The 15698-nt window shown below is 63.2% G+C and overlaps 1 protein-coding gene across 4 annotated transcripts in view; it reads left to right on the forward strand.

Moving 5' to 3' along the window:
- SRCIN1 (SRC kinase signaling inhibitor 1) overlaps positions 1–15698 on the forward strand; it is a 59482-nt gene that overhangs the window by 36233 nt on the left and 7551 nt on the right. For all 4 annotated transcript variants that reach the window (XM_048318379.1, XM_048318355.1, XM_048318369.1 and 1 more), the window contains 16 exons: positions 1567–1759; positions 2280–2478; positions 2643–2736; positions 3102–3910; positions 4234–4326; positions 4449–4492; positions 4767–4945; positions 5838–6013; positions 6760–6890; positions 8132–8279; positions 9441–9753; positions 10075–10324; positions 10468–10622; positions 10732–10884; positions 12504–12629; positions 14452–15564. In XM_048318379.1, coding sequence (XP_048174336.1) covers positions 1567–1759; positions 2280–2478; positions 2643–2736; positions 3102–3910; positions 4234–4326; positions 4449–4492; positions 4767–4945; positions 5838–6013; positions 6760–6890; positions 8132–8279; positions 9441–9753; positions 10075–10324; positions 10468–10622; positions 10732–10884; positions 12504–12629; positions 14452–15564 — 4176 coding nt within the window. The remainder of the gene's footprint in view (positions 1–1566; positions 1760–2279; positions 2479–2642; positions 2737–3101; positions 3911–4233; positions 4327–4448; positions 4493–4766; positions 4946–5837; positions 6014–6759; positions 6891–8131; positions 8280–9440; positions 9754–10074; positions 10325–10467; positions 10623–10731; positions 10885–12503; positions 12630–14451; positions 15565–15698) is intronic.

Here is a 15698-nt window from a genome sequence, read left to right on the forward strand (position 1 = left end):
AAAACCACCCCCATGAGGGATCAGAGCTGCATCCCACGGCCCCAGGGATGGGAACAAGGAATGTTTCAGTCCACCCCTGCATCCCTTCCTGGGTGTGAGGCGCTGCCAGGGCTCTTTGTCCTCCAACGACAACAACCGAGCCCAGCAGTCAATTTTCCAGCAATTAACTACGGCGAGAACATTTCAAGTCCTCCCAAACCCCGCCTCACAGGATTAATTAAATCTTCCAATTAATGTCTCGTTTAAATGGCGATGATGGCTGTTATCATTTCATATTGATTTCTTTCTTTTTTTTCCCTTTTCCCCCCCATCTTTAAATAGAGCTGTTGTTCCTTTCCAGCGCCGCCTTTTCCACAGTCTGGGAGCTGTTTGTTCCCTCTCTGTTGGATTTGCCAACCTTCAACAAGTGTCTGGAAAATCCAGGCTTGGATTTTTGGGGTTATTGACAGGCAGAAGTGCTGGGGATGGCCACGGATTTGGGGATATTTGTGCCGAAAATCCACATTTTCCATGTCCGCGGCGTGAACTTTCTGGTGGCAAGCGTGCGCTCCTGCGGAATTGGGCTCCTGGAAAATTTAATTCTCCCTGCTCCAAACCCGAAGCCATCACTCTCTCCCGGCTCCCAGAGCCATAAAACTTCCCGCTGCTCTGCTTCCAGAACGAGCCGGGCGTTTATGATTCCCGGGAGCGGAGTAATGGATGTGTAACCTCCGGGAATTGCCAAGGTTATTCCAGCGCTCGGAACGTGAGCCCGGCTCCGGCGGCTCCTGCCGGGTTCATTTCCAGGGATTTGCCGGTGTGGGAGCTCCAAGGCACCGGAATGGCACTGGGAAGGTTTATCCTGCAGCGGGAAGGGGGAGAGAGGGATGGGATTGGGATTGGGATTGGGAATGGGAATGGGGGTCGGTGCTGGGAGCAGGAGGGGGAGGAGGCTTGGAGCTGGCAGTGGGGGTGAAACACATCAGATCCTGAGCTCAGCCTGGGAATGTGGAATGGAGCATCCTTGGATGAGGTTAGAGCATCCCTGGATGTGGATGGAGCATCCTTGGATGTGAGATGGAGCATCCCTGGATGAGGATGGAGCATCCTTGGATGAGGGTGGAGCATCCCTCGATGTGGATGGAGCATCCCTGGATGTGGATGGAGCATCCCTGGATGAGGATGGAGCATCCCTGGATGAGGGTGGAGCATCCTTGGATGAGGGTGGAGCATCCCTGGATGAGGGTAGAGCATCCTTGGATGTGGATGGAGCATCCTTGGATGAGGATGGAGCATCCCTGGATGTGGATGGAGCATCCCTGGATGAGGATGGAGCATCCCTGGATGCAGCTCAGCCCCATCCTCAGGCACAGCGAGGGATTTTTGAGGGTGTCCCATGACAGGCCAGGGATTGGACTCGATGACCTTTGGGGGTCCTTCCCAACCCCTTTTCCATGATCCCATGACCCGCACGAGCCTCTCCATCCTGGCTCCCTGCTCCAGAAGAAACGTGGGACCAGCCACATCCAGGGGGTGCTGGGACACCCATCCCCATCCCCCCCTGACCGCTTCCCTCTCCCGCTGCAGACCAGGAGCTCCCGGCACTCCCAGGGCTCCCAGCCTGGCCTGGCCGACCAAGCCAAGCTCTCCTTCGCCTCGGCCGAATCCCTGGAGACGATGTCGGAAGCGGAGCTGCCGCTGGGATTCAACAGGATGAACCGGTTCCGGCAGAGCCTGCCCCTGTCCCGCTCCGCCAGCCAGACCAAGCTGCGCTCCCCAGGTACCCCCTGGCACCGAACCCTCCGGGGGTGGAGCGAGGGATTGGCTTCCATCCGCCCCAAAAAAACCCAGGATGAGCGGGAGGAACCTCAGGGTGGCCCAGGAGGATGAGCTGCCTTCAGCAGGGCGAGGTTGGGTGGCCAAACATCCCCAACCCCTTTTTTTTGGGTGGCCCAGGAGGATGAGCTGCCTTCAGCAGGGCAAGGCTGGGTGGCCAAACATCCCCAACCCCTTTTTTTTGGGTGCCCCAGAGCCCTCTAGGAAGATCTCCCCTCACCAGAGCAAGGCTGGGTGACCAGAGATCCCCAATCCCTATTTTTTGGCTGCCCAAGCACCCCCCCCCCACCCCCTTTTTTTTAGGTGCCCCAAAACCTCCCACGTTCAGCAGGGCGAGGCTGGGCGGCCAGAGCTCCCCCAACCCCCTTTTTTTGGGTGTCCCAGAGCCCTCCAAAAGCCCCCAGCACCTCTGTGGAGAAGGGACACGGGCACAGCTGACCCCTCTGTGCTCCCTGTGCTCCCAGGGGTGCTGTTCCTGCAGTTTGGGGATGAGACGAGGAGGGTGCACATCACGCACGAGATCAGCAGCATGGACACCCTGCACGCCCTCATCGTCCACATGTTCCCGCAGAAGCTCACCATGGGCATGCTCAAGTCCCCCAACACCGCCATCCTCATCAAGGACGAGTCCCGCAACGTCTTCTACGAGCTGGAGGACGTCCGGTGAGAGCAGAGGGCTCAGAATCCCACCCCGGGCTGGTTTTTATTCCTTTAAATCCAACACGAGGCAGGAAATCTGTGGGATCAAGGAGAAACGGGGTTGGTGGGTGCAGCGCTGGGATTTGGGGTGCCTGGCCCCGGTGCTCAGGCTCTGCCTCTCCTTCCAGAGACATCCAGGACAGAAGCATCATTAAAATCTACCGGAAAGAGCCGCTCTACGCCTCGTTCCCAGCCTCTCACATCACCAACGGCGACCTCAGGGTGAGAGGGGACACGGGGACAGCCCGGGGAGGGCGGCTGGACCTGGTGGGGTGGGATCGGTAAAGAGAGAAAGCGGCAGAGATGGGAATTGTGTGTGGCTGGGATTCATCCTGCCTGCTTCCAACGAGGGTTGGGGGCTGACAGCGGGGTCATAAGCACGGTTTTTAGGGAATTAAATCATCAGGATAATGAAATCATCGGGATAAATCATCAAGATAAACCATCGGGATAAATCACCCCACTGCTGGCCGGGAAATAAGGGAAGAGTTTTTGCCAAGGCGCCGGAACCGCTGGTCCTTGGAGGGGCGGAGGGCAGAGCAGGGCAGGGGTCACTCCGTGCTGACCACCCCACCCCATTCCCGCAGCGGGAGATGGTCTACACTTCCCGGGAATCCTCTCCCACCCGCCGCCTCAACAACATGTCCCCGGCTTCCCACCTGGCCTCCGGCTCCCCTCCGCCCGTGCTCCAGTCCTCGTCGCCATCCCGCTCCCGCATGTCCTACAGCGGCGGCCGCCCGCCCTCCTACGCCGGCAGCCCCGTCCACCACGGCGAGCGCCTGTCCAGCCTGCCCCCGGCCCAGGGCGTGTCCCCCAGCCCCAGCGCCATCCTGGAGCGCCGCGACGTGAAGCCGGACGAGGACCTGGCGGGCAAGAACGTGGTGCTGGTGAAGAACGAGGGGCTCTACGCCGATCCCTACGGGATGGTGCACGAGGGGCGGCTCAGCATCACCTCCACGCAGTCGCTGGCGGGCATGGGGGACCCTTTTGGCTACTCGGGGGGGCTCTACAAGCGGGGCTCAGTGCGGTCACTCAGCACCTACTCGGCGGCCGCGCTGCAGACGGAGCTGGAGGACAGTTTGTACAAGCCCAACGCGCCCATCTACAGCGACACGTACGGGCCCGGGCTGGGATTCCGCATGCCGCCGTCGTCCCCGCAGAAGATGGTGGAGCCCGGGCAGAGCCCGCACAGCCCCTACTCGGGCCCGCCGAGCCGCTCGTCGCCCGTCCGCCAGTCGTTCCGCAAGGATTCCTGCTCCTCCGTCTTCATGGACAGCCCCGTGGGCAAAACGCGCAACCCCAGCTCGTCCGGGCCCCCCGAGCTGTTCCCCGGCCCCGGCGAGCGGCCGCTCTCGGGATTTAGCTCGCCCGGGCCGGCCAAGGACACGGAGACGAGGTGAGAGGAGGCGCGGGGGAAGCCCCTGGCGGGTTTTTTTTTGGAGGGGGAGGAGGAAGAGCAGAGGAAGGCGCTGCCCCGGCCCCACCGCGGTGGAGGTGCCGGGATGGGGAAGGAAGCACCGGGTGAGGGCTGGGGGTGCTGGATTTGGGCACGGAGAGCGACTGAGGGGCGTGGATGCAGCTGGTGACAGCAGCGCTGCCGTGTCCCCAGCTCCCGGCGCGGCAGGGACGGGCTGTGAGCGGGGCCAGGAGCAGCCGGGGGCTGGCCAGGGTGATGGCAGATCTGGCTCCTGAGCCGTCCCCGTCCCTTTCCCGGCACAGGGAGCGGATGGAGGCCATGGAGAAGCAGATCGCCAGCCTGACGGGGCTGGTGCAGAGCGCGCTGCTCCGCGGCTCCGAGGCCGAGACCCCCAGGTGAGGGCGGGTGTGGGACCCCCGGGGGCTGGGATGTCCCTCCTGAGGGTCCCGTGCCCCTCGCAGGGGACACCAAGCCCCGCCGTGCCCGGCCCACGCTCATTCCCCTCCTCTCATTGCAGTGAGAAGACAGAAGCCACCAACGGCGGGACCCCCCCGTCAGCGTGTGAGTGACCCCTGGCCCTGCAGGACCCCCGCCCCCCACCCCATGGGTGATCCAGGGTGGGCTGTGCAGCCCCCCCAGGTGCTGGCGCCCAGCGGGACCCCCCCCATCCTGCTCTGGGGTGGCCTCAGAGCAAGCAGGAAGGGGTAGCATAGATGGGGGAGTTTTGGAGACCACCAGAGCTGAAGGGTTGATTGGGGAAAGAAAAGAAATGGGTGCTGAAACCTCTCCTGGGGTGCGTGTCACCCCTCAGCAGCCTCTGCTTGTGCCCCCGCAGCCACCAGCCGCAGTGGCATGGGGACCCCGGTGCCCGCGCCGCCGCCGCCCTCGGCCACCAGCACCCCCGCGGGGCAGCCCACGGCCATCACCCGCCTGCACATGCAGCTGCACCTGCACGACCTGCAGCAGAACGCCAGCGACCTCCGCAACCAGCTGCAGCAGCTCAAGAAGCTGCAGGTGGGCGCCTGGGGTGGGGGGACCCCAAATCTGACCCAGCTCGTACTGGGGTGGGATGGGAAAATGCCCTTTTCTCAGTGGGGTTGGTGTGGGAGAGCTCAGGGATCTTTCCTGAATCCAAGCTCAGGGATCCTTCCCCATTCTGAATTCAGGGATGCCTCCCTGTGCTGAGCTCAGGGATCCTTCCCAAATCCAAGCTCAGGGATCCTTCCCCATTCTGAGCTCAGGGATCCTTCCCAAATCCAAGCTCAGGGATCCTTCCCAAATCCAAGCTCAGGGATCCTTCCCCATTCTGAGCTCAGGGATCCTTCCCAAATCCAAGCTCAGGGATCCTTCCCCATTTTGAGCTCGGGGATCCTTCCCAAATCCAAGCTCAGGAATCCCTCGCCAGTCTGAGCTCAGGGATCTTCCCTGAATCTGGGCTCAGAGATCCTTCCCAAATCCGAGCTCAGGGATCCTTCCCAAATCCAAGCTCAGGGATCCTTCCCAAATCCAAGCTCAGGAATCCCTCGCCAGTCTGAGCTCAGGGATCTTCCCTGAATCTGGGCTCAGAGATCCTTCCCAAATCCGAGCTCAGGGATCCTTCCCAAATCCAAGCTCAGGGATGCTTGCCCATGTCCAGCTCAGGGATCCTTCCCCACCCTGAGCTCAGAGATCCTTCCTGAATCCGAGCTCAGGGATCCTTCCTGAATCTGAGCTCAGGGATCCTTCCCCACTCCGAGCTTGGAGATCCCTCCCCATGCCCAGGGATCCCTCCCCATGCCCAGCTCAGGACTGGTCCCTTGTGGGGCCCCTTCTCCTATGCCGGGGGGTCTCTCCCAGCCTGACCTCCCCTCTCCTTCTCCCCCTCCTCCTCCTCCTCCTCCTCCTCCTCCTCCTCCTCCTCCCACAGCTGCAGAACCAGGAGACGGTGAAGACGCTGCTGCGGCGGACGGAGACGGAGATCAGCGTGCGGGTGACGGACACGATGCGCAAGCACGAGGACCCGCTGCAGCGCCAGCGCAGCTTGGTGGAGGAGGAGCGGCTCCGCTACCTCAACGAGGAGGAGCTGATCACGCAGCAGCTCAAGTGAGCCAGGGCAGGGGGCCCCGCACGTCCCTGCGGGGCACAGACCCTCCCCAGGGGCACAGCAGCAGCTCTGCACTGCCCAGGGCATGTCCCAAAGTGGGGAGGGGGCCCAGCCCAGTGACCACATCCCTGAATGAGGAGGGGTCCCCAAATCAGTGACCACGTCCCTGAATGAGGAGGGGTCCCCAAATCAGTGACCACATCCCTGAATGAGGAGGGGTCCCCAAATCAGTGACCACGTCCCTGAATGAGGAGGGGTCCCCAAATCAGTGACCACATCCCTGAATGAGGAGGGGTCCCCAAATCAGTGACCACGTCCCTGAATGAGGAGGGGTCCCCAAAATAGTGACCACGTCCGTGAATGAGGAGGGGTCCCCAAATCAGTGACCACGTCCCTGAAGGAGAAGGGGTCCCCAAATCAGTGACCACATCCCTGAATGAGGAGGGGTCCGCACGCAGTGACCACGTCCCTGGATGAGGAGGGGTCCCCAAATCAGTGACCACATCCCTGAATGAGGAGGGGTTCCCCAAATCAGTGACCACATCCCAGAGTGAGGAGGGGTCGCCAAATCAGTGAACGAGGAGGGGTCCCCAAAAATAGTGACCACCTCCCAGAGTGAGGAGGGGTCCCCAGCCCAGTGTTGCCCTCTCCCACATGGGCACCTGCCACCCTCGGGGTTCTCACCCTCCTGGCACAGCAGTGACCCCCCCCCAGTGACCCCTCTGCCCTCCCCCTGTGCCCACAGCGACCTGGAGAAGTCCGTGGAGAAGATCCAGAAGGATCTGGCCCACAACCACCGGCTGATCCCGGTGCAGGAGCTGGAGGAAAAGGCCGTGGTGCTCAAGCAGCTGGGGGAGACCCTGACGGACCTGAAGGGTGAGGAGGGGGCTGGGGGGGGGCAAACGGAGCCATCTGGCCTTTCCCTGCTCCATCCCCGCCACGGGAATGCTCCAGGATGTCCTGGGTTTGTGTTTGCACCTGCGATGCTCCAGGTTTTCCATTCCCTCTGGATTTGTGTTTGCACCTAGAATGCTCCAGGTTGTTCTGAATTTGGGTGTTTGCACCTGGGATATTCCAGGTTTCCCGCTGCCCCTGGATTTGGGTGTTTGCACCTGGGATATTCCAGGTTTCCCACTGCCCCTGGATTTGGGTGTTTGCAGCTGGGATATTCCAGGTTTCCCACTGCCCCTGGATTTGGGTGTTTGCACCTGGGATATTCCAGGTTTTCCATTCCCTCTGGATTTGTGTTTGCACCTGCGATGCTCCAGGTTGTTCTGAATTTGGGTGTTTGCAGCTGGGATATTCCAGGTTGTTCTGAATTCCAGGTTTCCCACTGCCCCGGATTTGGGTGTTTGCACCTGGGATATTCCAGGTTTCCCACTGCCCCTGGATTTGGGTGTTTGCAGCTGGGATATTCCAGGTTTCCCACTGCCCCTGGATTTGGGTGTTTGCACCTGGGATATTCCAGGTTTCCCGCTGCCCCTGGATTTGGGTGTTTGCACCTGGGATATTCCAGGTTTCCCACTGCCCCTGGATTTGGGTGTTTGCAGCTGGGATATTCCAGGGTTCCCACTGCCCCTGGATTTGGGTGTTTGCACCTGGGATATTCCAGGTTTTCCATTCCCTCTGGATTTGTGTTTGCACCTGCGATGCTCCAGGTTGTTCTGGATTTGGGTGTTTGCACCTGGGATATTCCAGGTTGTTCTGAATTCCAGGTTTCCCACTGCCCCTGGATTTGAGTGTTTGCACCAGGGATTCTCCAGGATTTCCTGGATTTTTGAGTTTGTGCACCCGGAATTTTCCAGGTCGTCCCTTGCCCCTGGATTTGTGGGTTTGCCCCAGCCGAGGTTTTCCCCTGCACTCCCAGGTACCCATCGGTGCCAGGTGTGTCCTGGTGCCCACAGGTGCTGAGGTGGCACCTCCAGGGGACAAAATCGGGGTAAAATCGAGTGGATGACGGGCACGGGAATCCAGGGAAGCCCTGGATCCACCCCACGGCCTTCCACCACGGCTGTGACGGACACGGGGCGCTGGCAGGCGTGGCTGCCCTGGCAGTGCCAGCCGGGCACCGGGAGGCACCCAGCGGTGACCCTGGTGACGCTGGTGTCCCCTCGCAGCCCAGTTCCCCAGCCTGCAGAGCAAGATGCGCGTGGTGCTGCGGGTGGAGGTGGAGGCCGTCAAGTTCCTCAAGGAGGAGCCCAACCGCCTCGATGGGCTCCTCAAGCGCTGCAAGACCGTCACCGACACCCTGGCCCAGATCCGCAGGTGAGCCCCGAGCCCCCCGAGGGCACGGCCAGCCCCCCTCAGGACCTCCTTTGTCCCCACAGCTCGGTGCCACCTCCTCTCTGCACGCCCCAAACTCTCAGGGCAGGAGGGCACCTAAAGGGTGTTGATAAAAGCTTCGTTTTTTCTGCTAAAGGACCCCAAAAACACCTTCAGTCCTCTCCAGATGTGGGTGGGACCCTCTTTTTCTATAAAAGCTTCGTTTTTCTGCTAAAGGACCCCAAAAACACCCTCGTGGTCCTCTCCAGGTGTGGGTGGGACCCTCTTTTTCTATAAAAGCTTCGTTTTTCTGCTAAAGGACCCCAAAAACACCCTCAGTCCTCTCCAGGTGTGGGTGGGACCCTCTTTTTTGATAAAAACCTCGTTTTTCCTCTAAAGGACCCCAAAAACACCTTCAGTCCTCTCCAGGTGTGGGTGGGACCCTCTTTTTCTATAAAAGCCTTGTTTTTCTGCTAAAGGACCCCCAAAACACCCTCAGTCCTCTCCAGGTGTGGGTGGGACCCCGTCTTTTGATAAAAGCCTCATTTTTCCTCTAAAGGACCCCAAAACCACCCTCGTGGTCCTCTCCAGGTGTGGGTGGGATCCCCTCTTTTCCTTATCCCTTCGGCAAAAACTCAGGATTGTCCATCAGGATGGAGACACAGGGCTCGGCGTGAGCAGAAACCTCATCCCTGAGGAGCAGGGAATTGTTCTGCCAGGGAAAAATCCTCTCCCAGAGCCGATCCCGGGTGGAGCCCACCTGCCCAATCCCATTAGGATCTCGGGATGGCTCCCGGCTCGGCGGAACGGGATCGCCTGGGGGGTTCCGTTTTAGCCTGGTTTTCCAGGGAAATGAGCTTGTAGGATCATGCAATGCCTGTCACCCTCATCCCGAAATCCCAAATTGGGCCTGAGTGCCTGCCCTCAATCCCAAAGGCTGTTCCAGCCCGATCTGACGGAGGGGAAGGGTTCGCAGGGATCCGATTTCCCGCCAGGTTCATGAGGGTGGATGGGGTAGAGGAGCTCGTCCCCAGAACAGCACCAAGCCCAACCCCTTTCCCAGACCTCAGAGCGCCTCAACCCTCAGGAAATCAGGATTTTGTAACCTCCCCATCCCCCTCCACCGATGCCCCGCGGCCCCTCAGTGCCTCCGCTCTGTCCCAGGCAAGTGGACGAGGGCGTGTGGAGCTCGCCCAGCAGCCTGAGCCAGTCGCCCAAGAAAGTGGCCCCGGAGACGGATTTCAGCAAAGGGCTGGAGCTGGAGATGCCCACCAGCCCCCCCGTGAGCCTGCACCACCTGACGGCCACCCCTGAGCCCCTGGGCGTGCCCAGCTTCGGGCACAGCCCCCCCCAGCCCCAGAGCCACCCCGGCAAGAGCAATAACCCCAACCGAGCCCCGGAGATGGTGCCCGCCAAGACGCAGACGGGGCCCGAGACCCCCAGCAAGAAGAGCGCGGACAAGGCGGTGTCCGTGGAGGTGAGAGCCCGGCACGGGGGGTGCTCAGCCTTGGGGGGCTTCTCTGGAGGGTCTGTCCGTGTGTCCCAGGTGAAAATGGGAACGGGAGCAGCGTCCATCCCGCTCCTCCTCCTCGGTGGGGTGGAGAGTTCTGAGAGTTCTGGGTGGTGCAGCGTGTGGGGGGAGGGGGGGGGGGGGGGGGGAGGGGGAGGTGAAATTTGGGGGGTGGGGGAAAAACTGGCGCCCACCCAGCTCCTCGCAGTGGGTTTGGGGGGTGTCACAGGGTTGTGGGTCACGTCCTGCCCGCCAGGAACGGGGCTGGAGCGGGCTCTGTGTCTGCAGGCGGCCGAGCGGGACTGGGAGGAGAAGCGGGCGGCGCTCACCCAGTACAGTGCCAAGGACATCAACCGGCTCCTGGAGGAGACCCAGGCCGAGCTCATGAAGGCCATCCCCGACCTGGAATTCGCCGCCAAGCACAAACAAGCCCCGGGCAGCGGCAGCGCTGCCTCCACACCCGAGCACAAACCCTCCAAGCCACAGCACACCCCCAAATCGGGGGGCAAAGGGGACCCCAACGGCCGCCGGGGCTCAGGTACGGGGTGCGGAGGGTGGGGGTCGCCTCTGGAGGAGGGGCTGGGGGGTGTGGGGTGCTGTCCCCGGGCTGGTCATCCCTGTGGTGTTGGATGAGAGGGGCAGGGACCGGCGCGGTGCCCTCACAGCTCCGTTTGTGCCCAGACGAGCTGACGGTGCCGCGGTACCGCACCGAGAAACCCTCGAAGTCGCCGCCGCCTCCCCCGCCCCGCCGGAGCTTCCCCTCGTCCCACGGGCTGACCACGACCCGCAGCGGTGAGGTCATTGTCACCAGCAAGAAGGAGCCCGGCTTTATGAAGGTGGGGACGGCGGGGTGGCCGCTGGGCTGGGGTGGTCAGTGGCCCCTCGGTACCTCCCGGTGCCCCCCGGTGCCCCCCCCAGCCCTCACGGCCCCGCTGTCCCCCGCAGAAGGCGGAGTCGGAGGAGCTGGAGACGCAGAAGCCGCAGGTGAAGCTGAGGCGGACGGTGTCCGAGGTGGTCAGGCCGGCGTCCACCCCGCCCATCATCGCCTCTGCCATCAAGGACGACGATGACGAGGACCGGATCATCGCGGAGCTGGAGGTGAGCGCGGGAGGGGCCGCGGGACCCCCACCCTAGAGGTGACACCCAGCCACCCTTCTGCTCGGGGGACAGCTCGGGATGGGGTTTGGGGTGGGACAGCCCCGGCACCGGCACCGCAGGGGGGTTCCCACTCCTCCCGGGGCCGCGGGGACGGAGCGGTGGCACTGCCGGGGACAAGTGCTGCACACCTGGGTCCTCCTGCAGCACTTCCCTCCCGCCCTGGGCTTTAAGCCAGGCTCACCTGGGTTTTAGCACGGCACCGGTGCTCCAGTTGGATGGGGATGGGTTTTCCCTGGATGGTTTTCCCCCACGAGGGAGGAGGACTGGAGATGGTGCAGTTGTGGGACAGGTGATGGTGCAGGTGGGGTTGGTGATGCTGCAGGAAGCAGGACTGGACCAGTGACTCTGCCAGCCAGGGGACTGGTGACACTGCTGGCCAGGGGACCAGTGACTCTGCCAGCCAGGGGACCAGTGACTCTGCCGGCCAGGGGACCGGTGACACTGCTGGCCAGGGGACCAGTGACTCTGCCAGCCAGGGGACCAGTGACTCTGCCGGCCAGGGGACCGGTGACACTGCTGGCCAGGGGACCAGTGACTCTGTCAGCCAGGGGACCAGTGACTCTGCCGGCCAGGGGACTGGTGACACTGCTGGCCAGGGGACCAGTGACTCTGCCAGCCAGGGGACCAGTGACTCTGCCGGCCAGGGGACTGGTGACACTGCCAGCTGAGGGCCAGTGACTCTGCCGGCCAGGGGACCAGTGACTCTGCTGGCCAGGGGACCAGTGACTCTGCCGGCCAGGGGACCAGTGACTCTGCTGGCCAGGGGACCAGTGACTCTGCCGGCCAAGGGACTGGTGACACTGCCGGCCAGGGGACTGGTGGTTCTGCCGGCCAGGGGACTGGTGACACTGCTGGCCAGGGGACTGGTGACACTGCCAACTGAGGGCCAGTGACTCTGCTGGCCAGGGGACCAGTGACTCTGCTGGCCAGGGGACCAGTGACTCTATCGGCCAGGGGACCAGTGACTCTGCCGGCCAGGGGACTGGTGACACTGCCGGCCAGGGGACCAGTGACACTGCTGGCCAGGGGACCAGTGACTCTGCCGGCCAAGGGACCAGTGACACTGCTGGCCAGGGGACCAGTGGCTCTGCTGGCCAGGGGACCAGTGACTCTGTCAGCCAGGGGACCAGTGGCTCTGCTGGCCAGGGGACCAGTGACTCTGTCAGCCAGGGGACCGGTGGCTCTGCTGGCCAGGGGACCAGTGACACTGCTGACCAGGGGACCGGTGACACTGCCAGCTGAGGGCCAGTGGCTCTGCTGGCCAGGGGACCGGTGACACTGCTGACCAGGTGACCAGTGACACTGCCAGCTAAAGGCCAATGGCTCTGCAGGCCAGGGGACCGGTGACACTGCTGACCAGGTGACCAGTGACACTGCCAGCTGAGGGCCAGCGGCTCTGCTGGCCAGGGGACCAGTGACACTGCCAGCAGCACAGGGGCAATGCTACCTCTGCCCCTGACAACCGCCAAGGTTTCCCCTGCTGCGAGCCCCGGACAGGCTCGGGCTGTGCCCTGCTCGCCCCAGCCCTTCCCCCTCCAACGCCGTGTTTGACTCCCCAGGTGTTTCAGCGCAGCTCCGCCTCCCCTTTCCTCCCCACGCTCCGTTGTGACCCCCTCGAGGCCGTGTCCCCGGGCCACTCCGACCCGTGGCCCAACGGAGCCGCGGTGGCAGCCGAAGGATGGAAGGTAACAGCTCCCCGGGGCTGCGCTCTCACCGCCTTCCTCCTCTGCCTCTTCTGAGCTCACTTCTGCCGCTTTTCTCTGATTTAACCAACTAATTAACGGCTTCTCTCCCCACTACCTCGCTCACGGCACTGACGCGGCACCGGACCCAGCACTAACCCACGGCCGCGGCTCCCGGGAGGCTCCCGGGCCACCCCAGCACCGCACCGGGCACGGCACGGGCAGCGCCCGCCGCTCTCACGCCACGCTGGGTGCCCGGGGGGTGGGCGGTGCATGGGAGAGTCCCCTCTGAGTGCATGGAAAGGGAAGGGTTGGAGCAGAGTCCGCTTGTTTGGATCTGCCTGGGCTCGGCTCCGGGTTTCTCCCGGCCCTCCTGACCTCCATGCTGGGCTCTGGGGTGGGGAGAGCAGGAGGAAAATGCCTGGAGAGCGGCTGGGAAGGAGCAGGGAATGCCCAAAGTAGGAAGAGAAGGAGGAAAATGCCTGGAGAGGGAATGGGATTAAATAAGGGATTGCCAGGGTGGAGAAAACAGGCGGAAATGCCTGGAGAGTGCTCAGGATGGAGCAGGGAATTCCCAGGATGGAGAGAGCAGGAGGAAAATGCCTGGAGAGCGGCTGGGATGGAGCAGGGAATGCCCAGGTGGGGGCAAAGAGCAGGACAGGGGCTGCTGCCGTGCCAGGAGCGAGGGGAGCTCTGGCTCGTCCCCAGAGGGAGGGTCTGGCCCCTTGCAGGGGTCCCACGGGGTTCCTTCCCTCTCCTGGGACACCAGGGCTGGATCATCCCTCTGCCCCTCTGCTCCAGAGCTGGGATAGCTCCAGCTGCACACCCAGAGCTCCGTGGCCTTCCCAGAGCTGGCGTTTCCCTCCCGCTCTGCCCCAGGCTCCGGGGCAGCTGCAGGGGCACCAATCCTGCCAGGGCATCTCTGCAGCTCCTCTGCCCTCGGCTCGGCTCCCTCAGGCATTCCATGGATGTCCCTCGGGACGGGAACAGGGAAGTGGGGCAGGAAGAGCAGCATTTTTGGGGTAATTTCTTGCCCCTCAGGGTATGAAAGCTCGGGTGCCCCTGAGCAGCTCGGCTGGGATGGCTCAGCCCCCGCTGGAGCTCTGCTCTCACACCAGTGCCCCCAGTTTGTACCAGCATGGAGAAATCCCGGCTGGATGGTGGCAGCGGGATTTCCAAAGGCATTCGGGAGGTGCAGAAACACCAGCTTCATTTTTGCTCTGTTCTTTTTTGCTCCAATGAGATGCCAGGGCTGGAGGAGGGAGCTGAGCTTCCCCTTCCAGTCCCTGTCCATGCTGTGGGATGTAGGGCTGGACAGGAGGGAGCTGAGCCTCTCTCCATTCCCTGTCCATGCTCAAGATCCCAAGGGGATTTCAGGGCTGGAGGAAGGAGCTGATAATTCTTTTCCAGCCCCTGTCATGCTGTGGATCCCTGTGGGATGTAGGGCTGGACAGGAGGGAGCTGAGCCTCTCTGCATTCCCTGTCCATGCTGTGGATCCCTGTGGGATGTAGGGCTGGACAGGAGGGAGCTGAGCATCCCTTTCCAGCCCCATCCACCCTGTGCCTCCCTGTGGCATGTCAGGGCTCCAGGAGGGAGCTGAGCACCCCTTTCCAGTCCTTGTCCACTCTGTCCCTCCCAGCGGGGTGTGTGGGATGGGCAGGAGGGATCGGAACCTCCCTCCCTGCCCAAACTCCCGCCTGGAACTCCGCCGTGCCCGGAGGCGCCGGCGTGGGGGGGACCCCAATAATTTGTGGCGCCCCGTGGTGCCCCCCAGGCAAACCCCGCTGCCGCCTGGCCCCTAATCTGTCTGAATTCTCTACCCAGGAGCCGCTGGCGCTGGCAGCCCCGGCGAGCCGCGCCTTCTCCCTGCCCCAGATCGTGCTCACCGAGTGGGTGTCGGAGCCGCCGTCCCCCGAAGCCGAGCCGGAGCTGTGGGTGGCACCGGGCAGCGCCGGAGCAGGAGGGCAGCTGCCACCCGAGGGGACAAGGAGAGGCCGTGTGGCGGCTCCTGGCAGCTCCCCAAAATCCCCGCTGGCGCAGGGACCCCGTCCAGCCCCGCAGCCCCCCGGCAGCTCATCCCGGGGGCTCCCTTCGGCAGCCAGCAAGGCCCCGCCTTTCCCGAGGGATAAAACGGGGGGACAAGGAGGGGACGCGGCTCTGGACGCTGCCAGCAGGCCAGGAGGCAGCGGCAAGACTTGTCCCCAAGGTCCTGGGGCTGCGCAGCCTCCTCGGAGCCAGGCGGGAGGTGCCGGAGCTGCGGAGACCGCGCTCCCCTCCGTCGGTGCCGGGATCATTCCCCAAATTCCCGGCGATGCGGAAAGAGCCAGGCTTCCTCCTGGACACTCTGCCGGGGCTCCCAAAGCCGCGTGGAGAAAGGAGAGCTCGCCAGCCGCGGCCTGCCCGGTGCCACATCCCGGGATTCCCGCAGGCAGGGATCCAGCCCTGCGGGGAGCGGCACATTCCCGGGCGGAGCAGCCCCCGGAGCAGATTCCTGCCCGCTCCAGCCACTCCGCGGCACCTCCGGGATGGGATGGAGGGGCTCCGGCTACTGCGGGGGACCCCGGAACGGGGGGGAGGGCAACAGAGGGGCTCTGCAGAGGCCACTTGTCCCCCGGGCGCCCCACGGCCCCGGGCAAAAAGGAGATTTATGAGGACACCTACCAAAGACTGGACAGCCTGGAGGAAACCATCCGCGAGCTGGAAATGACCATCAGCGAGATCAGCAGCCACCCCGCCGTGGAATTCGTGTTCCCCAAGGACGCGCTGGCATCCGAGGAGGCCGGGAAAAGCCTGGGGCATCTCGGGCACGGAGGCTGTGACGGTGACACCGCGCTGGACCTCAGCCAGGCCAAGGATGGCGCTCCCAAAAGTCCGTCCCCGAGCAGGACGAAGCCAGCGCTGCTCCCGAAGCCGCAGCTGCCCCCCGGCACGCCCCAGGTTCATTTTCTCTTCTCCCCCGTGCCCTGCTCTGCCCTGGACTCACTCTGATGTCTCTTCCTCTGCGTGCTCCCTCTCTGTGACTCCACCTCCAGGCAGAGCCGAGGTGGAGAACGAATCTTCCTCTTCTCCCT

Source organism: Corvus hawaiiensis, chromosome 1 (assembly GCF_020740725.1).
Source record: "Corvus hawaiiensis isolate bCorHaw1 chromosome 1, bCorHaw1.pri.cur, whole genome shotgun sequence".
Lineage (NCBI taxonomy): Eukaryota > Metazoa > Chordata > Aves > Passeriformes > Corvidae > Corvus > Corvus hawaiiensis.